Source organism: Equus przewalskii, chromosome 14 (genome assembly GCF_037783145.1).
Source record: "Equus przewalskii isolate Varuska chromosome 14, EquPr2, whole genome shotgun sequence".
Lineage (NCBI taxonomy): Eukaryota > Metazoa > Chordata > Mammalia > Perissodactyla > Equidae > Equus > Equus przewalskii.
In genome coordinates this window covers 59,042,600-59,067,346 of record NC_091844.1, presented here as the reverse complement: position 1 = coordinate 59,067,346, position 24,747 = coordinate 59,042,600, and the positions used below count along the sequence as shown (strand labels likewise).

At 38.5% G+C, this 24,747-nt stretch overlaps 1 protein-coding gene across 10 annotated transcripts in view; it reads right to left on the bottom strand.

Annotated features, from left to right (window-relative positions):
- The window catches only part of ATL2 (atlastin GTPase 2), a 64,264-nt gene extending 39,845 nt beyond the window's left edge, over positions 1 to 24,419 (bottom strand). For 3 of the 10 annotated variants that reach the window (XM_070574028.1, XM_070574026.1, XM_070574025.1), the window contains exon 1: positions 24,109 to 24,348. In XM_070574028.1, the coding sequence (XP_070430129.1) occupies positions 24,109 to 24,226 (118 nt within the window). In that variant the 5' untranslated portion in view covers positions 24,227 to 24,348. Of the gene's footprint in view, positions 1 to 758; positions 866 to 23,572; positions 23,986 to 24,108 lie in introns of those variants that run through there. The other 7 variants (XM_070574033.1, XM_070574035.1, XM_070574027.1 and 4 more) reach the window with 6 other exon arrangements.
- Positions 24,420 to 24,747: the final 328 nt, after the last annotated feature.

The following is a 24,747-nucleotide window of genomic DNA, read 5'->3' as shown; positions in this document are numbered from 1 at the left end:
AAGACCAACAGTCTTGTTTACCGTTATAAAGAAAGCATTAGTTGGTAAATAACAAAAACAAACAAACCACTTGGCAGGAAATCTTTGTTAACTTGAAATCTCACCTAGATTAGCTGACTATAGTTACCATGTGGCCAGTTTTTTCTCATTAGCATGGATAAAGATATGTACCTCAGATATACAGGCAGCCTGTGTCTACATATTTGTCACCATTTCTAGTCTACAGACTTCCAAAGTATAGGAAATATGTTTCAAAGGTACAATGGCCCACAACAACACGATTCACCTAAGTCTACTACCCCCATCATGATTTCTCTACCAAATTTGGACTAACTACAGATAAAGTACTTCGTTCACCAAATACTGGTATAGGCGACCCAATAAAAGACAATTATATGTAAATTTCATTCGAATACCTGCAAATATAACATTCAGTGATTACGTACAATTGGAGGTCTTTTTAAATTTAGTACTACTCCAAGATTTTAAACTGAAGTTAAACCCTATGTAGAAAATAGTGATTTTATTTCCATTCTTCAATGCCAAGAAATTACTGGGAAACTAGATTTCAGCCATCCCAACAGATTTTCCTCATTCACTGTTTCAAGTTAGTTCTCCCCCACTCCAGCCCCCAAATGGATCTTTCAAAGTCAAAGCTGAAAGACAACTACAGATGATCAACTGTTCCTCAAAAATTTCTCCATACCCTAACACTAGGTGTACTTAACCTATTTGCCACAAGGCCTACAAAAAGATACCTGTCTTAGTTAAAAAGATCAGTAGTTGCCAGAGGTTAAGGGGGGAAGGAGAGATGACCAGGTGGAGCAGAGAGGACTTTTAAGGCGGTGAAACTATTCCCTATGATGCTATAATGGTATATACATGTCATTACATATTTGTCAAAACCCATAAAATATACAACTCCAAAAGTGAACCTTCATGTAAACAATGAATTTTCAATGATAATGATGTGTCAATGAAGGTTCATTAATTCTAACAAATATGACACACTGATGTGGAATACTGATTCTGGGGTAGGCTATGGGTGTGAGAGGATACGGGTTATACAGGAACTCTGTACAGCCGGCCCTCCATAAGATACCGAACATGTACAGGTTTTTTTTTCTTGTCATTATTCCCTAAATAATACAGTATAACAACTATTTACATAGCATTTACATTGTATTAGGTATTATAAGTAATCTTGAGATGATTTAAAGTATATGGGAGGATGTGTGTAGGTTATTTGCAAATACTATGCCATTTTCTATAACACACTTGAGCATCTGCAGATTTTGGTATCCTCAGGGGTCCTGGAATCAACCCCACTTGGTTACTGAGGGATGACTATACTTTCTGCTCAATTTTGCTGTGAACCTAAACCTGCTCTAAAAAATAAAAGCCTAGCAAAAATTTTAAAAGACCTGTCTTTTTGATTGCTGTTTAATCATACTTTATCTTAAATTTGCCAAATTCATACATTCAGCATGTATTCCAAAAGCAAAATTTACATGTCAGGACTGACCTAGATCCATCTGCAAATTTCAAGCATCATTATAAGCTAAGACAATAAACAGGTGCCACAAATCTGCATTACAATAAAATGTTACTAACGTTAGATTCAAACTAAACTTGTAGAAAGAGAACCAAGTAAAGAGTAGTTCACTTTTCCAAAGCAATAAAAATTATTATTCACATTCCAAATAAAAACATGAAACAAATTTTTATGGAAAGTAGCCTGCATTCAGTCTACTCAATCTATTTACAAAAATTAGCTATTCTACAAAAGCAAAATAATGTACTTTGTACATTATACTATTTATTATTTGTACAAAATAATGTACTTTGGTATCTGGTACTTGAACCTCAACATTTATACTCTACAACCAAATGAAAACAGTATCTAAGTATTCAAAAGTTTATCCGAGCACATATTTTTAAAAGCCTTAAAGAGGTTATCCCATGGTAAACTTATTTCTGGGAATTTATTATAAGAAAATAAACACTGGGGACCAGCCCCGTGGCCGAGTGGTTAAATTTGCGAGACTCCCCTTTGGCAGCCTGGGGTTCACCGGTTCATACCTACACACCACTCATCAAGCCACACTGTGGCAGTATCCCACGTAAAAGAACTAGGATGACCTACAATTAGGATATACAACTATGTACTGGGGCTTTGGGGAGAAATGGAAAAAAATAAATAAATAAACAAAGATGCTAACAAAGATATACAAGTTTATTTACCAGTGTCATTTATGGTAGTGAAAACTAATGTTGAGTGTCTCAAAATTGGAAAGTAGCCTAATAGTCATTTTAACCACATGTTGACATACTATGCAGCTTAACAACACACACATCTACTTAAGAAATTAAGGATATTAAAAGTATCAGGATAAAATAAGCAGGAAAAATGCAAATCACAAAATACTACAAATCATCCTCAATTCTGTTTTGATTTGTCTTTAAAAACATAGGTTCACTTAGGAAAAACAAAAACGAAACAACATTTGGGACACCCTCTTCCAGTCATTAGAGTAACTGGTACCAGACTGGCCCTCTGCCACAAAATGTAAAACTAGACAAAATACATGAGGCATCTTTTCTCAAGCATTGAACAGGCAGAAGACAGTAATCTCTGAGAGAAGAAAACTCACAAGTGAGTCCCATGATCACCTGCCTCCCACCTCCCACTCACCTCCACTCTCTGCCTAGGAACAATTTCCTAAACACAGCATGGGGAACCAAAGCACAAGCAAAGATCTGAGTTCAGGACTGCGAAAGCAGCGGGAACCTGTGAGGCAGGAAACAGAGAAAAAGAAGCCATGCAGAGGTGGAGCCCAGAAGTCTTTGGCCAAGAGCAACACGGGTGCAAGGGAACACAACACTATGCAAAGCTTACCAGAAAATAGCTACTACAGGGTTGAATGAGGTAGAGAACACCAGAAGTCAAACAGCATTAGGACACTTGGGCATTCTGGGCCAGCCGTGGTGGAGAGATCTTATGAACACCTAGGGCATCAAACTAAGACAACAGAAAGGCCACATCTTAGAATTAAAGATCATGTTCTGGAGTAAGATCTACTGAAGATCTACCCAAACAAAGCCTAATACTAAGATTTAAAAAGATCTACAATGGAAACAGTTTGGACATTTAGTCCCACCAAGTCAGGAATGTTTCCTCTAAGCTTTCCAGAGATCCACACTAAAAAAGTATAAAGCCAAGCCTACAAAAGGTCAAGACCAACTAGTAATTGAACTGCTCGCCACAAGAAAAACAATTTAACAGAATCCAGAATCTCTACCATGCAAAACATACAACATAAATTATATGATCAGAAATCATTTGACATACAAAGAAAGAGGGAAATGTGGCCCACAGTCACGAAACAAAAGCAATTAATAGAAATCAATCCTGCAATGGCCCAGATGTTAGACTTAATGGATAAAAGCTTTTAAGAAGATATTGTAAATATGTTCAGAGACTTAAAAATAAGGTTTAATAATGGGGCTGGCCCCGTGGCCGAGTGGTTAAGTTCACGCACTCCGCTGCAGGCGGCCCAGTGTTTCGTTGGTTCGAATCCTGGGCGCGGACATGGCACTGCTCATCAAACCACGCTGAGGCAGCGTCCCACATGCCACAACTAGGAGGACCCACAACGAAGAATATACAACTATGTACTGGGGGGCTTTGGGGAGAAAAAGGAAAAAAATAAAATCTTTAAAAAAAAAAAATAAGGTTTAATAAGTGAATAGACAGGGAGTCTCAGCCAAGAAACAGACTATTAAAAAAAAAAAAATGAAAATTCCTGGGGCTGGCCCCATGGCCGAGTGGTTAAGTTCGCGCGCTCCGCTGCAGGCGGCCCAGTGTTTCGTCGGTTCGAATCCTGGGCGCGGACATGGCACTGCTCGTCAGACCACGCTGAGGCGGCGTCCCACATGCCACAACTAGAGGAACCCACAACGAAGAATACACAACTATGTACCGGGGGGCTTTGGGGAGAAAAAGGAAAAAATAAAATCCTTAAAAAAAAAAAAATCTATTAAAAAAAAATGAAAATTCCAGAACTGAAAAGTACAATAATTAAAATGAAATATTCATAGGATGGACTTAACAATAGACTGGAAATAGCAGAACAAAGGGTCAGTGGAACTTGCAGACAGACCAAAATTCTCTAATCAGAACAACAAAGAGAAAAAATAATGAAGAAACACTAACAGAGTCTCAGGGACCTGTGGAGCAACAGCCAACGTGTAGTTAGACTACCAGAAGGAGAACAAAGTGAGGATGGAGTTGAAAAAATATTTGAAGATATAATAGTCAAAATGTTACCAAATTTGATGACAGAGACTTACAGATCCAAGAAGCTCAGCAAACCTCAACTAGGGTAAATACAAAGAAAACCACATTAGTCAGACTGCTAAAAACCAAAGATAAAGAGAAAATCTTTAAAGAAGTGGTTGGGGGGTGGGGAGAGAGAATACAAATAACTACTCATCAGAAGTACATAGTAGATATACTGTATGTAGTGTATATAGTAGCTGTCCTTTTAATAGAAAAACAGAGATAGGTTGAAAGTAAAAGGTAGGAAAAAAGATATACCATGCAAATAATCATAGGAAAGCTGATCTAGCATCAAAGTAGACATCAAGATTAGAAGTATTACCAGATATAAATGGGTAATCATCAGAGAGATGTAACAACTCTAAATAAGAGATTAAAAGTTCAGAGAACTAAAGGGAAAAACAGACAAATTCAGAATCATACTTAAAGATTTTAACAACCCTCTCTGAGTAACTGATATAAGGAAACAAAAAATTACCAATACGAATACAGAATAGACAGTTCTGTCCACAAGATACACAAGCCACATGTGTAATTTTAAGTTTTCTGTAATCACATTAAAAAGTAAAAATAAATAATTTTAATATTTTATTTAACGCAATATATCCAACATATTGCCATTTCGACTAATAATCAATATTTTAAAATTAAGATATTTACATTCTCCTTTCACATTGTCTTTGAAATCCACTGTGTATTTTACACTTACAGCACATTTCAATTCAGACACTAAAAGTTTATCAAAAATACATGATCACTTAGATTTCACAAAATTTACAAACTGTTCCAAACATAATTAAAATTTTCCAATAACTGAATCAAATACCAAAAGATCTTTTTCCATTCATGTTTGCATACATGACAAAACTACTTCAGTTTTTCAAATATAAATTAACTAAAATAAAATTCTAAGTTCAGTTCTTTAGCACACTGTCCACATTGCTTTAATATGTATATCCTTGACTGAGGCTGACCATTTTTCTATGTATATTTGTCTTCTCTTGTATGAACTATCTACTAATAATCTAAATAGCTTTAAGAAAACAAAGTGTAAAGTACAACCCAGAAGTTCCTTTAAGCCTACAGTAGCAAATTATTAAATGCTTAAACAGTATTTTGCAGATAGTTTTTCAATCCAAAAAATTTCCGTACTGCTTGCATGTTTAAGAGTACACTGGGGTACCTTGTATACACTACATCATTTAACGCTGAATACTAACCAAAAAGGTTTGTAGTTACTATATATTTGTTTATATAATACTGTATATCTATGATTTACTTCTTACAGAACACTCGGAGAAGAATGCGATTTTCAACGTAACATTATAAAGGAAACTGTGTTTCCCCCATAAGAACAATGTGGTTCTCTCAACTGAATGGGAGTAAAAAGCTGGAACTGGCTATAAATGCAGACTACAGACAGGAAAATTGGTAAGGCTCCATCGCTGCCTCTCTATAAGCACAAATGGGGAAAGCCTCAAATTGAAATGGCTTTACTTTCAATAACCCTACACTGTTTTCATGACCTTTATTAAGATTTCCACAATAAGGATCAAAATTCAACTGTATAACCAACTCAAAACTAAAGACGAGTTTCAAAACTAAGGATGGCTAAATCAGCTGAGGTTAATAATCCAGCTAAAAATCTGGAGTTGTGCTGAACACAAATATGTACTCTGCTCTCTACTTCTGGTCAAGTTTCTTCAAAGTCTGAACTTTTTTGCTTTAACTATGATCTCAAAAAAAAGGTAAATCACCAAATGTCAAATTTTTAAAAAGTAAAAAAAAATGTCACTAGAAATAAAGCATGGCTGGTATGATATAGAATGAAACAGATTTCCTAAAACAGAATCCCAATGAGAAATAATGTAAACTTACAGGAACTAATGATCTGACTTAAGACAATTTACCCAGGAACCAATTAAGCAGTAAGGTCTAAGGTCCTGCACAAATAGAATCCAGTTAGTCTTCACTCCCTAGAAATGGGGAGTTCAAAAAGGCAGCAATGCACAGTGGACTACTAAAACTACTGGGTGAAATGCTGATGGGGTAGATTACAATGGACAGATCAACCCTTAAGCCCCAGAATCAATCTTAACATTACGAAGAGACAATCAGATATTTTGTGGCCCCTGACGTAATGCATCAGAAGGCACAAGACACCACCAATGATGCACTTCTGGGGAAAATTTTTTAAAAACATGAATCTGATCGAGCCTCTACATCTAACTTTGGGGAAGGAACTACAGGAGAGTTCACTACCACCACAGAGATGGGAGTCAGAAACCTCCTGAAAATGAGAAATTCCACTGGACAAGCAAGCTAGGACAAATAAATTGCAAAAGCAAAGGAGAAAAAGGGGGAACCTACAGAAAACAGACCTAAGAGGCATATCAACCAAATGCAATGTGTGGGCCTTGCTCAAGCAAATCAACTATAAAAAACCTGAAACAATCAGAGAAATATGAACTCTCAATATCTGATATTAAGGAATTATTTTTCTAGTGTGATAATGGTACCATAGCTATGTTTTTAAAAATCTTCAATCTTTTAAAGACATAAAACATTCATACAATCTGCTATGTGCTTCAAAATAATCTGGTGGGGAGGCTGGCTATGGGAGAATACATAAACAAAGTGGCCATCATGCTGATAATGGTTGAATCTAGGAGACATGTATACTTGGGTTCCTCAAGTTGATCTCTTCACTTCTGTACACATTTGAAAATTTCCATAATAGAAAGTGTTCTTTGTAAGTAGTGAGGCTAACAAAGGCTTTATTAGGAGATGAAGCAGATCTAAGTACAAAAGACAGAGAAACAGGCTAGTGCTATTAGAAACAAGAGAACATCTCTCAAATATTCTAGAACACTGCTTCTCAACCTTTCTTCTACTTCCACAGCATTTTAGTGCTTGGGAGGGGCAGGAGGGTGCCATGGGGGATCAAAAAAAAATGTTTCAAAATATACAAAACAATGTGAAATGACTGCAAAATTCTGCACCTACCCCACCATTCCCCTCAACTCACTTCCCCAGAAATATAGTTCTAAACACACATCAATTCTTGCCTCCTAAAATCTGGAAGCAAGAACTCTACCCTAAGAAACTCATCTTCAGTTGGTTAACTAAAAGAAGGTACTCACTCTTTAGTAGGAAAAACGCAAAAGAATCAAGTTCAAAATCAAACCCATTAAACACTCAACAAAGAAAACTTTAGGCCCAGATGGCTTCACTGGTGAATTCTACCAAACATTTAAGGAGGAAATTAAACCAATTCTAAGACTCTTACAGAAAAAGAGAGAAGGGAATATTTCCCAGCTCACTTCATGCAGCCAGTATTATTATCCTAATACCAAATCTAGATGAAGACATTACAAGAAAACAAAACTACCAACCAACATCCCTCACAAACAGACACAAAAATCCTTAATCAAAATTCAAAATATATAAAGAACTCTTACAACTCAATAAAAACAATTCCATTGTAAAATGGGCAAGAGATTTTAACAAACACTTCAAAAGAGGATAGATGAATGGTCAATAAGCACATGAAAATATACTCAACACCATTAGATGTTAGGGAAATATAAAGTAAGACCACAATGAGGTACCACTACACACTCACCAGAAGAGCTAAAATTTACAAGACTGACAAAAGAATTGGTGGGGAGCAACTGGCACTCACAAATATTTCTGGTGAGAGTGTAAAATAATACAACCACTTTGAAAAACTTTTTTGGCAATACCTTTATATAAAGTTAAACATAACCTCAACATACAACTAGCAATCACACTCCTAGGTAGTTAAAAGAGAAATAAAAACATGACAAAAAAAAGATGAATGCAAATATTCATAGCTTATTCATAGCAGTTATAAACTGGAAACCACCCAAATGTTCACTTACTGGAAAATGAATAAACTGTGTTAAATCCATACAATGGACTACTACATGGCAATGAAAAGAATTACTGAAATACACAACACAGACACATCTAAAAAGCACTAAATTTAGTGAAAGAAGCCACACACGAAATATTGCACTGTATAATTCCATTTATATGATATTCTAGAAAAACTACAGTAACACAAAGGAGATCAGTGGTTGCCAGGTGCAGACAGTAAAGGAAGAAAATTAACTACTGCTATGGACTGAATGTTTGTGTGTTCCCCCAAATTCGTATGTTGAAGCCTTAACCCCCAATGTGATGGTATTTGGAGGTGGGGCCTTTGGGGGATAATTAGATCCTGAGGGTGGAGCTCTCCTGTATGGGATTAATAAGAGACTTGAGAGAAACTCTCTCTCTCCACCTGTGAGGCTACAGCAAGAAGACAGCCATCCACAAACCAGAAAGCCGGCTCTCACCAGACATCACATCTGCTGGCACCTTTATCTTGGACTTCCCAGTCTACATAACTGACAAATAAGTGTCTGCTGTTCAAGTCACCCAGAATATGGTAATTTGTCATAGCAGCCCAAGCTAAGACAACTATAAAGGGGTAGAAGAGAACTTAGTGAAATGATGAAAATGTTCTATATCATTATTGTAATAGTGGTGCTTACAAAACTATACTTTCGTCAAAACCCATCAAACCACTCAAAAATAAATGAATTTTATGTGAATTATTTCAGTAAGGCAGATTTTGAAAAAATCAAATTCAGCCTATTTCCCTTAGCACTTTCACTTATTAAATGAGACAAAGTGATGCAATCAACTTATTAATCATTTTCAAAAATTAAAATTTTCTAATTAGTATTGTCCCCTTCAAAGATAATTGTCCATGAAGGTCCAATGTGCTGAAAAACTGGGGCTGTCCATCAATTCTGACACTGCTCAAACTTAATTCAAAATATTTTCTCTTGACCTGAATTTAGGACCTGAAAAACATAATTTTGAGTGTCTCCAATGGTGACAAATTTACTTCTTTGTGAATGAATTCCTGTGAATCCACTATCTCATCATGCCAAGATATTTTGGTTAAAAAATAAAAAGGTATTATGAAGTTACTAATACTTTTTTCTTATAGAACTCAAGAGACACCTTTTTATATTCGGGAGGAGGCATTTTTTTTTTACTCCTGCAAGTGATTTAAGCATCAATGGAATATGCATACATACTTCAAGACACATGAGGACATTCAAGTTCTAGTACATATGCTTAAAAATTAGCCTCAATACTTAAAATTAAATCTATTATATCACTCACAGGGGCTTTAGAGATTATGCAGCCATATTCACTCATTTTAAAAGTAAGGAAAACACATGACCAGACCACTGTTTGGCGGAAGAAGTGGGCCAAGTCTTCTCATTAATTTAGTGTTATGTTCTCTATAGCAGTGCTTCTCAAATTTTTAACAGGTATATGAATCACCTGGGGATCTTGTTAAAATGCATATTGTGATTCAGTAAATCTGGGGTGGAACCTGAAACTTCACATTTCTAACTAACTTCAACTGTGATACAAACACTTTGGCCCTCGGAACATAATGGAGTACCAAGGATCATACGATTCTACAGGTGTTTAGCATGTATATATCGTTCATTTTATTTCATGTAGTTTCTAGTGATGTTCAAGTTTTCACAGAATGAAAATAGTCTTACAGCTAAACTAGAATCCTCCATTCTTCCTGGGAGACTGCTAATACTCTGATACAACTAACCAGTCCAGCCTCGCTACTGAGGATTCTGTATAAAGTGGAAAGAGGCAGCGTATATAGACCTCCCTACTTTAAAAATATAAATGTAGAAAATACTTTAATATGTTGACATGATATACAGCCAGGGTTGAGAATTATTGGTCTAGAGTCGTCATCAGTCACCTGGGTGAGCTTTATAGCAATGCTGGGCTTCCCTCCCCAGCCCCAGAGAGATGCAGCCCGGAATAAGAATACTGACAGACACATGAACTTGGACTTCAATAAAATACTTTTTTGAAGTAGAGAAGCAGCTATTAGCCAATCAGGTACTAAAAGAAAAGGTTTTAACTATTTGCTCCTATGAAATAACGTTATTAAGAACTTACATAAAGTTAAATTTCTCTTATAGAAAACTGGAACTACAATGCAAATTTCAAAAAAAGAAACTTTAAAGACACCAGAAGAGGAGCCAACGATGTCAGATATCAGATACTTTCCCCCATTAGCTTTGCCCCTTTGGTCAAAAAGACCATCCTCAACCACCAAGCTTTAAAAATGCTTTTGAAGAGTATAAAATGTACTTCATCTCCTTCCTTCATTACTATCAAATCAAGAATAAACAAAACGTTGTTTTCCTGTAAGATTCACATGTTATTTTCCACTTTAAATCTACTGTTTCCATAGTAACCAGCACTGATGTCATAGAATTTTTTCTGTTCCCATTTAAAGAATACTGAGGCATAAAAATACTTTCATGCATTTATCTAAATATATGAAAACTGTAAAATAGATTACAAATTATTTTTCCCAAAGCTTATCGTCAAATATTAACCAGTTCTTAAAAGACAAACTTGAATGTAAGTGTACTCTAAGAAAAAACATTCAATTGGAGTTAATTTAAATTAGATATTTTACATGAGGTTGCAGTTTATGAAAACAACTTTGTTGGCTCGTTAAGAGATGCTAGAATAAATAACGGCTCAGGGGACTCTAAGCAACAAGACAGAAATTCAGAAAAATTCTGTTTAGGTTCTGCAACTTAGAGTCCTCACTGAGGTTCTTCTCTATTTTCTTCTAAACAGAAGGCTTGCAGAAAATCTCACCCAAGTCACCCCAAAGGTCTTGTATCTGCTCTTAAGCACTTTTTTGGGGGGCAGGGGGATATACTTTTGGTCAGTGGTCCAAATTTTTAAAAATTAGAGTACACAATACAGAAATTTTTTAATCTAATTTTTAGGTAATTTGTTTATATGCTACAGGAATTCTTACACATATACACAGGAAGAGAGAGAGAAGGTTCCTTGTTCACTGAGGTACTGTTTATAACAGGAAAAAAACTTAGAACAATCTAAATATCCATGGATAAATAAACCATGAAATAGAGAACTGAAATTAATGAATAAGACCTAAATTTGTACACATGGATAAACCTAAAAATTAATGTCAAATTAAAAAAACAAAATCAAGCCACAAATACATGGTTTGAGCCACTTACTAAAAATTTTTAAATACAGCACAATACTACATATTGTTTATGAAAAACATACATATATATTATAGGATGATTAAAAAACCAGGATGGGGCCAGCTGCTGGCCAAATGGTTAAGTTCGCACACTCTGCTTTGGCGGCCTGGGGTTTTACCAGTTCGAATCCTGGGCGCAGACATGGTACCACTCATCAGGCCATGCTGAGGTGGCGTCCCACATGACACAACTAGAAGGACCCACAACTAAAAATACACAACTATGTACCAGGGGAATTTGGGGAGAAAAAGAAAAATAAAGTCTTTAACAAAAAAAAACAGGAAACATTTCACCAACTGTAAGACAGGTATATAACTGTGGAGGAAAGATGACAGGAAGAGAAAGACACTGGGTGAACCTTCGACTGTACAGTAACATTCTATGTCCTAAAAAAAAAGGATTCAAACCAAACATGGCAAATATTATGTATCAGATCTATGAAATGGACACTTGGGCAACCATTATATTTTTCTCTATTCTTTTTGTAAGTTCCAAATATGTTACAATTGTTTTTACTGAAGCATTTTAAGTTGCTTCAGAATTTACTTCCACAAGGAAAGGAATTTATATTGATTGAATGACTCTATGACTTTATGCCAGGCACTGTGATAGGAATCCTCTCAACAAACGAGTGACTTAGCAATTATCCCTATTTCCGAGAGAGGAAATGTGGACATTTAAAGAAGTTTTAAAAAAAAAAAATTCTTCAAGATTCTACAGGTAAAAAGTAGTATAAGCATCAAGATTTCTACCTAGGTGTTTATATTAAGCCCGTATCCCGTGCTGCTTCTTCTATACCAAACTGCCTTTCAGTGTTACAGGGGAATTCTTATAAAGATCAATCATTGTTCCCCAGTGGTATACCCACAGAAAGGAGACTCAAATCAGTCCATATACTTGAATGATGCTTATTGCTTAAAATAAATCCCTGATATCAGCTCATCTATTCTTATGAGTAAAAAATGACAAGTACAGATTATATGTGAGTAAAAAGGGTTTGATCTTGTTTGAGAGGTAGACTGATAAACATCTAGTATTTGAGACTTCTAGATCCTAAAAGTTCTGGACTAAACTGGGTTTTTGGACAAAAACTAGAGTAACCAAAATAATCAAACCTACAGACACACATAACTCTTCCTTGACAGATCAATAGAAAAAAAACTCTGCTACAGAATGGTCACTCCATCTGTAATTTAATTATACATGGGTCTACAACTGAGTTATACTGTCAATATTTAATTAGCCACAGCCACACCATAAAACAGTGAGTCTCATGCCCACTAAAGCTTAAGAACCACTTGAGTGGCTTGTTTGGAATACATATTCTTGGACTTCACCTCCAGAGTGGACTCAGCTAATCAGGTATGAGGTCCAGGAATCTACATTTGAAACAAGCACCCCACTAACAACTACCAAGGTTATTCTAATGCAGAAAGTGAAAGGAGTAGAAGTGAGGGCGCTTAATCCTTTATTCCTTCAATAAATATTCACCGAACACCTACAACAAGGTTCTAAGAACAGCAGATTCAGTAGTGAACAAATTAAACGACAACAACAAAAAATCCCACCTTTAGGAGTTTATTACATCCTAAAGGTGAGGAAATAGAAAACACATGACATCAGCTGGTGTTAAGTGCTATGGAGAAAAATAAAGCAGCTTAAGGGAAATGGAAGCAGGGGTTGCCATTTTATAAAACAACAGTCAGGCAGGGTTTCTTGGGGGCCAGCCTGGTGGCACAGTGGTTAAGTTTGCACACTCTGCTTCAGCAGCCCAGGGTTCACAGGTGTGGAGCCCAGACGCAGAGCTAGCACTGCTCGTCAAGCCACACTGCCACACTGTGGTGGCATCCCACATAAAATAGAGGAAGATTGGCACAGACGTTAGCTCAGGGCCAACCTTCCTCACAAAAGAAAGAGAAAAAAGAACGGTCAGGCAGGGCTTTTCTAATGAGACATTTGAGAAGAGAACTCACAATGGTGGCTATCTGGAAGACAAGGTGAAAACATTACTGGTAACTTCTCATTCCTGGAAATAATTTACTGTTTGAAGTAATTTTAAGTGTTCTACCTTTTACTATAGAAGAGGGAAAAACACTTATTTACAGTGTCTATGTTAATACTATACAATATCTCTAATCCTCAAAAATCACTGTGTGGGGTAGCTATGAGCTTCCCTGACTGTATAAAGGAGGACACGGAGGCTCAGATTAAGCAATCTGCAAGGACACACATTTCATAAGTAATCAAATCAGGATGCACACCTAGGCCTTTGTAACTGTCAAATCCATCATCTTCCAACTATACCAAATAAGCATGTTTGTTGAATAAACTTAGAGCTGAATTCTTATGTGCTCAAGATTTCTAGAAAGGTGAGAGAAAGTTACCAAGGATACAAATTGCTTTTTAAAAAAGCAGAGGGGTTTCCTCATCTTTATAACAAATCATGGCATACAGCTATTTTTCCTTTTACTTTTTCCAAAAATTTCCATCAAAACTTAATCATCTATACAGCACTCAGCAAGTCATCTACACAGTCCCCCAGCATTTGGGAAGCAACTGTTTTTCTGCATAAACTTTCTAGAAGAGCAAACTACAGACTTTTAAAATATAAGATGCAATAAAATAAAATATAAGATGCAATAAAAATGCATCTTTGGTAAGATATGCACATATATTTATATGTAAATAAATGTGCATCTCTTGTTTCATATTCACTGACTCCAACAATGTTCAGGACATCTACAGAATGTGTCATGAATAACTGAGGAAGGTCCCCCACCCTACCTACTTCAAGCTAGTAGAGAGCAAGACACTACGCTAGATACTAGAGAAGTACAATTTGCTAATAGTCCTTACTCTCAAGGTTCTAACACAAACAAGTACAAGAACACAGTATAAAGAAAGTGCTATACTGGATTTTTCAAACTAGGGTTATCAATGAAGACACCTGGAGAAGGCTGCATCTCTCTGAGCCCTGAAAATCACATCAAGGCTAACTAAAAGTTAGGCTAAGAATCTGGGCATTATCCTAAGGAGAGTCACAAACGATTTTGAAGCAAAAGAGTGATAGGATCAAAGCTGTGTTGCAGAGATAAACTGAAAGTGATGAGTGAGTAGGAAGTGTAATGAGAGCCTAAAAACAGGGAAATCAGATATAAGGCAACTGGAAGAGCCTAAGATGAGAAACCTAAAGTCTGGAGGTAACAGCAAAACTGAAAAGCAATGCATGCAAGAGCTAGCTAGTTCTTTAACACCCTTCTTTGGTTTAGGCAACCAATAACACTAAACTATGCCATATTTCTTATAAAAAATATTCTCTTTTAAGTCTTTATAAAGTGACAATGAGCTAAATTTCAACTTTCCTCTTTGTTCCTTTATTTTTTTTTTTGCTGAGCAAGATTCACCCTGAGCTAACATCTGTTGTCAATCTTCTATTTTGTATGTGAGCTGCCACCACAGCACAGCCACTGATAGACTTGTGGTGTGGGAACTGAACTGGGGCTGTCAAAGCAGGGCATGCTGAACTTAACCACTAGGCCACTGGGGCTGGCCCCTAAATTTCCATTTCGGAAGGTATTTTTGGTACAGTGACTCCAAGATTTTGTAACACAGGAATCAGGAATCCATCAAAACCAGAGTAGGTTTCATTCCCTTTTTGGCCCAACAATTAAAGCTAAAAGAAGGCTAAAAGATATTAAACCTATAGAAGAGCTACTGGAATTTGAGATAGCCAGTTAGCAAAGGAGTCATTTAAAAAAAACACACACACAGGGACCCAAGCTTAAATTTAGAATAGGGTTTTCATGACAAATCTCAAATACAAATCTACCGAGACTCTGGCAATAAGACATTAAGTTCCATGTTGCCACAACTCTTTACCTTAGATGACTCGTTATAGTAGCAGTTTTAAAAAAGTATACACTCAAACTTAGCTCAATACAGGCAAAATTCCTACTAAGACAGCAGCCGTAAAAAGAAGGGAATAGCGCCAAAAACAGACAAATAAACATCCTTCCAGTTAGATAAAATGTGACTAATTTGAAAAGACAAAAGAGACAATAAGTCAGAGGTTCTCACTCTACTCTCCTTTCATCCTTTCTCTAGTTTGGCAATTTTAGAGTATACATCAAGATTCCTTGTGCTAGATAATACACATGCTCAAAAATAGGGGAAAGGGAGACACATCTCCAAAGTTTTTAAGAAGTCATATTTGGGGTTATTCAGATGGTTTTTCCAGGAATTATCCAGTTATTTAAATCAATTCTTTGCTCTACTTGGCTACAGAAAAAGAGCCCATATTCCAACCCCCCCCCCTTTTTTTTTTTGGTGAGGAAGACTGGCCTGGAGCTAACATCTGTTGCCAATCATCCTCTTTTTTGCTTGAGGAAGATTGTCCCTGAGTCAACATCTGTGCCAATCTTCCTTTATCTTGTACGTGGGACACCACCTCAGCATGGCTTGATGAACCATGTAGATTCATGCCCAAGATCCCAACCTGCGAACCCTGGGCGCCGAAACAGAGTGCACAAACTTAACCACTACACCATTAGGCCAGCCTCCCATAATCCTTTTTTATTAAACATGCTCTAACACCATTTGATCTTTCAGTTGTCACTATCTAATTGCTTTTAAAATACCTTTTAAGCACCCCTTTTAGAAAAATTCTTGGAAAGCAGGGACAAGTGCTTAAACTACTTTGTAAAAAGCTCATCCACATACTGCCTATCTTTTTATCTCCAACGAAGTGGTATATCCTTCACTCTGCTCTCTAAGACCCACCCATTCCTCAAGGCCTGACAAAGACCATCCTCCTCCATGAAGTCTTCCTCAAGGACAGTACAAAGCAATTTCTACTTCTGAAATTATAAACTTAATGATAAATTTCACTCACAAATATGCAGAGAGTCTATCTGATCTCCCATCTACATGAAAGCTTAGAACAGGGATCTGTTCTACACTTTTTTGTGTAGGTATTCATTACAAGCAACTGAAAAGCCCTTTATAAGGGAGATGCTCAAAATGACAATGGATAATATCAAGGGAAAAAGCTAGTTCTTTTTCTAAGTATGGTCCTCTCTCTGCCTACCCTACTCCACCTCTTTACTCCTGAAAGAAAACTAATCCCAGCCCCTTTAGGTTCTCCTTCGCCCTGAAGAGAACGATAACTTTCTTTGTACACTCAGTATAAGCCAAGTGTTTTTAACACATTATCTTTTAACCTTAAGCTTCTAAAGTAGGTTTTTTTTTAGTTCAGGAAGCTGAAGCTTGGTGGTGGTAGGGATGTGAACCCAGCTCCTAGGCTTGGAGCTTCTTGGAGTTTCAGTGCACTGAAGCAGATGCCCACACTCTGGCATTAGAAAGAGACAGGAATAAATGACCAAAGTCTCACGAACAATTTCAAACAGTAAAAAAAACCAAAAAGAATATTCCACTAGTGTACCTAAAGATTCAGGAGAAACTAGCACTAAGTTAAGTTGAAAAGTTGCCAGTTTATTTAAGAAAAACACTCACATGGAACCATTTTAAATGTTTTTTTAAAACATACTATTCTAAAAAAACCCCACAAATTAAAAAGCGAATATGAAAAAATGTCTAGTATGCAAAACAGCTTTTACAAAACAGTAAGAAACACTGAGAGATGGTCATCACACTCAGTTACTGCACCAAAATTTCAACATCAACTGTAATCAAAGAAATGCAAATGAAACAGTAAGATCTCCATTTTCACCTAAGCGTTGGCATTTATTTTTTAAATAACAACATCCACTTGTGAACAAAGGTATTTGTAAACTAACACAAACCTAACCTTACAGAGACAGAATAAATGGATACAATCTTCCTGAACAGATTGGCTGTGTGTCTTCAGTCTTGAAAATGTAGGAGTCGTTTGACCCAGAAATTTGAGACCTTATCCTGAAGGTCAAGATTTATCTAAAAAGACAGTTGGCCAGCATTACTCACAAGAAATAACCACATATCCAAAAGGAGGGTTAGTTAAATAGTACTACGATGTCAATTTAAAAATCATTTGTAGAGATTATTTAATCACATAGTGAAATACAATATGAAATGAAAAAGGAAATTATAAAATTACACTAAGCTCTTAATTTAGGAAAAATTAAATTATGCATTTAAAAAAGGATATGTATGGGGGGCTGGCCCCGTGGCCGAGTGGTTAAGTTCGCGGGCTCCGCCGCAGGCGGCCCAGTGTTTCATTAGTTTGAATCCTGGGCGCGGACATGGCACTGCTCATCAAACCACGCTGAGGCAGCGTCCCACATGCCAAAACTAGAAGAACCCACAACTAAGAATATACAACTATGTACCAGGGGGCTTTGGGGAGAAAAAGGAAAAAACAAAATCTTTAAAAAAAAAAAAAGGATATGTATTAAAAGATGTATATTAAAATGTTCACAGTGGTTACCACTATTGGTATGATTTTTACTTTCTTCTTTTTTATTTCATTTGTATTTTCCAAAGCATCTACAAAGATTTATTGCTTTTGAAATTTAAAAAAATTAAAACTTTTATGACAAACTATGAATTACCATATCACTCGTATTAGGTTAAGAGCTGTGATGACAAGCTCTGTTCAATCACAAGTTTAGCCATAACTTAAAGACAGTAAATTTCTACCTTAATATCGAGTTGTAAGACATTTGGCATCAGGCACATTGCTCAACCTTCCTGAGAACTTCTAGCCTACTTCAGAATTTTTTGAGAAACAATATCCAAGTGCACTGCCATTTTCCTGCGGTAAAAAGCCTCTCAATTCTAAACAAAAACTTCAGATAGCCAGTTCGTATTGTCATATCTTTTTAAAAATTAAAGTGCTGATGAAAACAAAAGAGTGATTTCTGAAGATGTGATTAATAACTGTCTTCAAAAAAATCTATGAATCTCGCCATTTTCATGTCAAAATCTCTCCGACTTATTCAAAATCAACTCCTCCTCGTATTCTGATAAAAGTGAACTTAATCCAACTTCTAATATCTCATAAACCCATTTATTCAAATATGAAAAGAGCAGCTTGTTTAATGCGCTAATTTCACCTCCTTTAAAGAGTTCCTTGGGGCCGGCCCGGTGGCGCAGTGGTTAAGTTCACACATTCCACTTCGGTGGCCCATAAATGATTACATTAAGGGAGAAAAAAGCTTTTTATGGGATTCACAATTAGTATGGTTTCAAGTCAATCGTTTTTTAGGCATTTTTTTTCCCTATTGTTGGTGAGGAAGTTTGGCCCTAAGCTAACATCCATGCCAATCTTCCTCTATTTTTTGTATGTGAGATGCCATCACAGCATGGCTTGATGAGTGGTGTGTAGGTCCACACCCAGGACCCAAACACCATGAACCCTGGGGCCGCTAAGCCCAGCACATGAACCCAACCACGACGCCACCAGGCTGGCCCCGTAGGCATTCTTGTGCATAAGAGACCCAAGTGAGATTTTGCACATCTACTGTTTGAAAAGCCAATGCACCCTACTTGTAAACTGCCATGGCCTTAACTAAGAAATTAATCCATATTGAATCCTGTAATGAAAATAATTTCAGAAGATGATTTTGCCACGACTGATTCTCTAAAATACAAGTTTATTAAAATGAAGATAGCTGAGAAGCATGAACATATTTTACCTTATAAAAACTGAATGAAAGCTTTCAAGAGACTTATGTTAAAAATTAATCTTAGGGCCAGCTCGGTGGCACAGCAGTTAAGTTCGCATGTTCCACTTCGGCAGCCCAGGGTTCACCGCTTTGGATCATGGGTGCAGACATAGCACCGCTTGTCAAGCCATGGTGTGGCAGGCATCCCACATATAAAGTGGAGGAAGATGGGCACGGATGTTAGCTCAGGGCCAGTCTTCCTCAGCAAAAAGAGGAGGATTGGCAGCTGATGTTAGCTCAGGGCTAATCTTCCTCAAAAAAAAAAATAATAAATCTTAGTTCAAAGACTCATCTTAAATAACCACACACTATAGTAATAACTACCATCAACAGAATGTTTGCAACTGCCTTAAGCACTTTTATCACATTTAGTACTCACAACTTAAATCATGAACACATTACGAGCATTTTACAGATAAAGTTAAAAATCTACTCACCACCCTTGCCCAAACTAAACCTTTGTCCACATTACAGGAAAAAACATTAGAAGAGACTTCCTGATTGCAAATATATGTCTACTAGTACAAGCAGTCAAACTGACATATTCTTACATGTATATTACTGTGTCTTAAACACAGTTTTACAATTTACAGAACGTTTGTACCCTATCATCTGTTTCCCACAAGAGCCCTGTTATGGGATTATTATCACTACTGTATGTGAGGGGCTTCAGGCTCAGAGTTTAAGAGAAGTCATTTAGCTTTTGATTTCTCGTTCTTTTTCCACTACACTATCTTGCTTCTCTATGATTAAAGAAACACTGCCCCCATAATCAAAGTATCATGCGATAAAAAGATGAAATGTACTAGAGATCCTAGATAAGCATCTTCATCAGTTACATGTTTCACCAAGTTATTAAGAGTTACCCGTTATTTTGATGCCAATCATAGAAATACAAGTTGTATGAATAATTTTTATTAAGCTGGTACTTAGCAAAAGAATCCCCTAGATTCTACTTGTACTGGCCAGAAGGCTAAACCCAAAGTCAGTCAGAAATGCCTACTATCTCCCTGGGAAAATAGAGAATGCATAAATTAGTCTTTCATGACTTAACAGTTGTTTCTAATAAATATCGTCTGCCCATAAAACCAACTACCTTATAGCTGTTTGCCCCAGAGTAAGTAGTCAGAGTGGCTACTTAAATATACCCATTTTTACAAAATCTACAAAAGTTTAGCAAATAGGGGACTGGCCCCGTGGCCGAGTGGTTAAGTTCGCACGCTCCGCTTCGGTGGCCCAGGGTCTCGCCAGTTCGAATCCTAGACACGGACATGGCACAGCTCATCAAGCCACGCTGAGGGGGCCTCCCACATGCCACAACTAGAAGGACCCACCACTAAAAATACACAACTATATACCAGGGGGCTTTGGGAGAAAAAGGAAAAATAAAATCTTTAAAAGAAGAAAAAAAAGTTTAGCAAATAGATGTACATGTAAACACAAAGAGATATGTTTACCAATAATTTGAAAAATCATCTGTAAAATAGTTATCTTGGCTTTGCACTTCTGAACACTTTATGCTTCTCAATGTCCATAACAAGCAAAATTGTTCTACTTCATTAATTCTCCTAGTTCTTTCTACAATATCTACCTCTTCCCTTACTACTTTAAAATTTCCCACTCGCTGACTTGCCCCATCTTTACTTTTTAACTGGTCCATCTTCTCATTAGTATGATTTCAGACTTTATTCATTCCACAAAGTTTTACCCAGTCGTCTCTAATTATATGTGATAATTTTCAATGAAGAAAGACCCCTACCCTCCTCCAAGTCTGGTAAGGAGCAGTAAGAGTGCCTCTCTGCAGTTTCTGTGCCTCTAGACAAGTCACAATCACTCCCTCCAATGGGAATAACTTAATTCCCTCACAGGAAGGTTTTAAGAAATAAAATCAAAGCAAGATATTTAAAGTGCTTTATAAAGTGTCAAGTATTATCCTATTGCCATCATATTTTCAGGTTGGTGTTTTTTCTGGCTACCCATTTTTAAAGCTATAGAGGAAACCCTCGACCATTCTTCTGTATCATGGGTGGTGAGGAAGAGTAAAGGATAGAAGGAACAAACCTAAGAATGAATTCACTGGAGGATCAAGTTCGGTTATTCTACGTTCACATCTATCTTTCTTAAGCTAAATAATGCCCAAGAAAATAAATAACACACCTGGACTCTGAAAACCCAAAATGGCTATGCAATCAGAATACCATTCCACTTTTAAAAAGGAAAAAAAAAAGAAAGCTGTTTTCCTGCACCCACTCTGGAGAAAACCTCCTCCGGTAGGGCTGTAAATCACCATTACAAAAAAGTTGAACTTCTATTCCCATCCTTTACACTTCTGGCTCTTGAGTTTGAGAACCTGCCAAACGGCTTTGGTTACAATAGTGTGTATCAAATAGGTCTTCCAATTGAGCATAAACAATTTTGTAAAATGCATCTTGCTGCTAAGTCTCGCGATTTTAAAAATATGTCTTGGAAAAAAAATATATATATATGTCTTGAACTACAGCATCAAACTAGCGACAGTCTTCCAGGCGCTCTTAGCAGCTGCTTAATATCAGACGGATGGAAAAGACACAATTTTGGAAAAGGTCTAACAATTTCAAGAAAGTCACTTTCACTCGTGAATATTCAAAAACTTTATCGCAAAGTTAAAACAGTTGCAAACTAAAAACGAATCCCAAAATATATGCACTCGATTTAAGGCCAGAATCCTATTATAACTTATGGTTTATTTTCCCTAAAATAAATACCTCTTTACTCTAAGGCAGCTCCTTCTTTCCCAAAGAACTTCAAAGGATCTGAAAACACTTTACTAAATAGATTTAATCACATGCACGGATTCTTATCGTCCTACAAAGTCATTAAAATATAAGAGTGCAAAAGTGTTTTATAAAGATCCTACATTCCTAAAAAGAGTAAGCATTTCTCTTAAAGGTGACACAAAGCATCGTACTAAGACTAAACTACTAGAGTGGCAGCTGACTCACCCCCACTCAGCTCTTCAACTCCACTCATCTCGACAGGAGAGGGAGACTAGTTTCTCCACAGCCAAAACAGATGAGTCCCTACTCATTCAGTCTGTTTGTTCTTACTTTAAACACAAATCTTAACAAGTTTATTTGGTTTTTAATGTACTAATCAGTGACTCAGAGCAAATTAGCAGAGAGAGCGGCTATTTTAGGTAATCATTGGATAGGAAATGGCTATCAAGTGAAGGGCTAACCCCAGAAGAAAAAAAAAGACAAAAACCTGTGCGTAGCAGACAGAGCATTTAATAAATGGTAAGCCCTATTCACCAAGTTTTAAGAACCGCATCTCTTCTCAACGTGCCACAGCATAAAAGTCTTGTTCACAACCATGACTGAGTCATAAAAGTTACGCTTCTCCTAATAAGGCAAGTACATAAAAGGCTTAATGTAAAAGAGTCGCCTTAAAATATAAATATAAATCAAAAAGCACATACACCCCTAGGGTCCAAAAGAGCTAAATTAATCCATCCATCAGCATTCCAAAACAACTAATTACTTGAGAATTCCAACAAGAAGAGAGCTGACTAAAGCAAAACCTCTCTTCTCTCCTCTGGTAGTATTTTTTCTATGTAAACAGTTCTGTCAAGTGCTTTGGCTGGCAGACAATAATAAAATAAGCTTCATTTCCTGCTCTTTTTCCCTTAGCAAAACTCCAGTCTGTCATCACCTCTGACATATGTTCAACACGTCCAAGGGTTACCATGAACGACAAAGCATATTTCACAAACTTTTCTATTAAAGTGAGTCTTCATGATTAATATTTTATCAAATTATTTTACATTTCGTCTCAGAAAACCTTTACCAGATTATGGAAAGAGAAATCTGAAAAACACAACTTGGTATTTAGCGTAAACTTTTATCTATGGCATGGCTGTACTTACCTAACTGTAAACTTTCACTATTCAGAAGCCTTTGAAAAACTCTATACCTTTAAGTACCATCAAAATTTTCAATCAAGATTTCATGCGTTCAATTCACACCACAATGAAAGATCAAATGCTAAACTCCTAAAAATAGGGGTGTTATGAGTGAAAGGGACACACAACACTCCACCGCCAACGCAAACGCGTCTTTGAGGGGGCAGTGGTGCTTTTCGAGCAAGTACAGTAAGAGCCTACATTCAGCAAAACCGGGGAGCGAGGGATCAGGTCACTTGCCACCATAGACACTTTCAGTCTGATCGGGCCTTACTATCGTCGGAGTGACTAGCAAACGGCTCATAACTCCAGTTTGACAACTCAACCTGGACTTGAATGCTAACCACGCGCAACCCGGGCGGATGGACTAGAGGACCGAGGGGCCCCGCACCGCGAGCCCTCGCGCACAGCCCCGGCCTGCGGACTGCGGCTCCCGCCTGGAAGGGTGTCTGCAGAGCTTTCCGACCTGGCAGCGAGGTGGCTGCTCCCATCGCGAGCTCCGCGTCCTCCTCCTCCGCGGGGCCCATCACGCCCAAGTTACCCCTTTCTCCCTTTCCGCGAGGGGACAGAGGGCAGGGAGTGCGCGCCTGGTGACAGGTCGCCCTGCCGCCTCCGGAGCTCTCCAGGACCGAGTCGCGCCGCCGCCGCCGACCTCCGGGCGCCCCGGGTCTGCGGCCCCAGCTCAAGGCCGCCCCCTCAGGTCGGGGCGGACGCGGCGGCAGCCACGCGACGGGCGGGGGGCCGGACCGGGCGCAGACGCGCGTGCCGCCTGTTCACCGACAGCTGCGGGAGCCGGGGCCCCGGGGCCGCCCTTTCAGGCCGCGCGCCGCGGCAGCACGGGAGCGGCGGGGGCTAGGCCCGGCGGCCGGCCGCGGCGGCGGGGGTAGAGCCGAGCCAGGCGCGGACGACGACCCCGCCGCCTGCGGCCGGTGCCCGCGAGCGCAAGCGGCCCGCGCCCTCTCCTCGCCAGGGCCCTGCGGCCTCCGCCCCGCCGGCCCGTACCTAGGAAGGTCGTGGACGAGACGTGGTTAACCCCGGTGCTTGGGTCGCTGGTCCGCCGCCGGCGCCGCAACCCCTGGTGCGGCGGCTGCCTCGGCGCTGCCTCGTCCCCCTCCGCCATCTTGTACCGATTTAAAATTAACTCCCCGCTGACGTCAAACGCCGCCGCCGCTTTATCAACCTCCCGGGAGCCGGCGGAGCGCCGGTGGGTCCTAGCGCCGCCCGCAGCCTGCACCTCCTCGTCCTCCCCGCGCCCTCCCCCGCCCCGCCCATCAGCCCTCTCGCTCCGCCTCCGCCCTGCCGGCGTGCCTGCCTGTCTGCCGCGTGGGTTTTCTGGCCTTCCTCTTCGGGGAGCAATGGGGCGCATCCCCAACCGCTACCGTCTCACAACCCTCCGCCCTGAGCTCAGTACCACACCCCCTTAGCACTGGGCTGTGCTGCGTAAACGCAGAAGGGATCTCCAGAGAACCAAGTCCCTCCTTGCCAATTCAGTAACCCACTTCTCTTGACAGCTCTTTTCCATAATCGTTGACTCGTGCCCTGCACGCGAGGTTGCTTTCGCTCTCCTTTCCTTCTCGCCTTTTTATCACCACTTCCTCCTCCACAGCTATTCTCCTCCTTCTCTACCCTCCTACCAAGCTA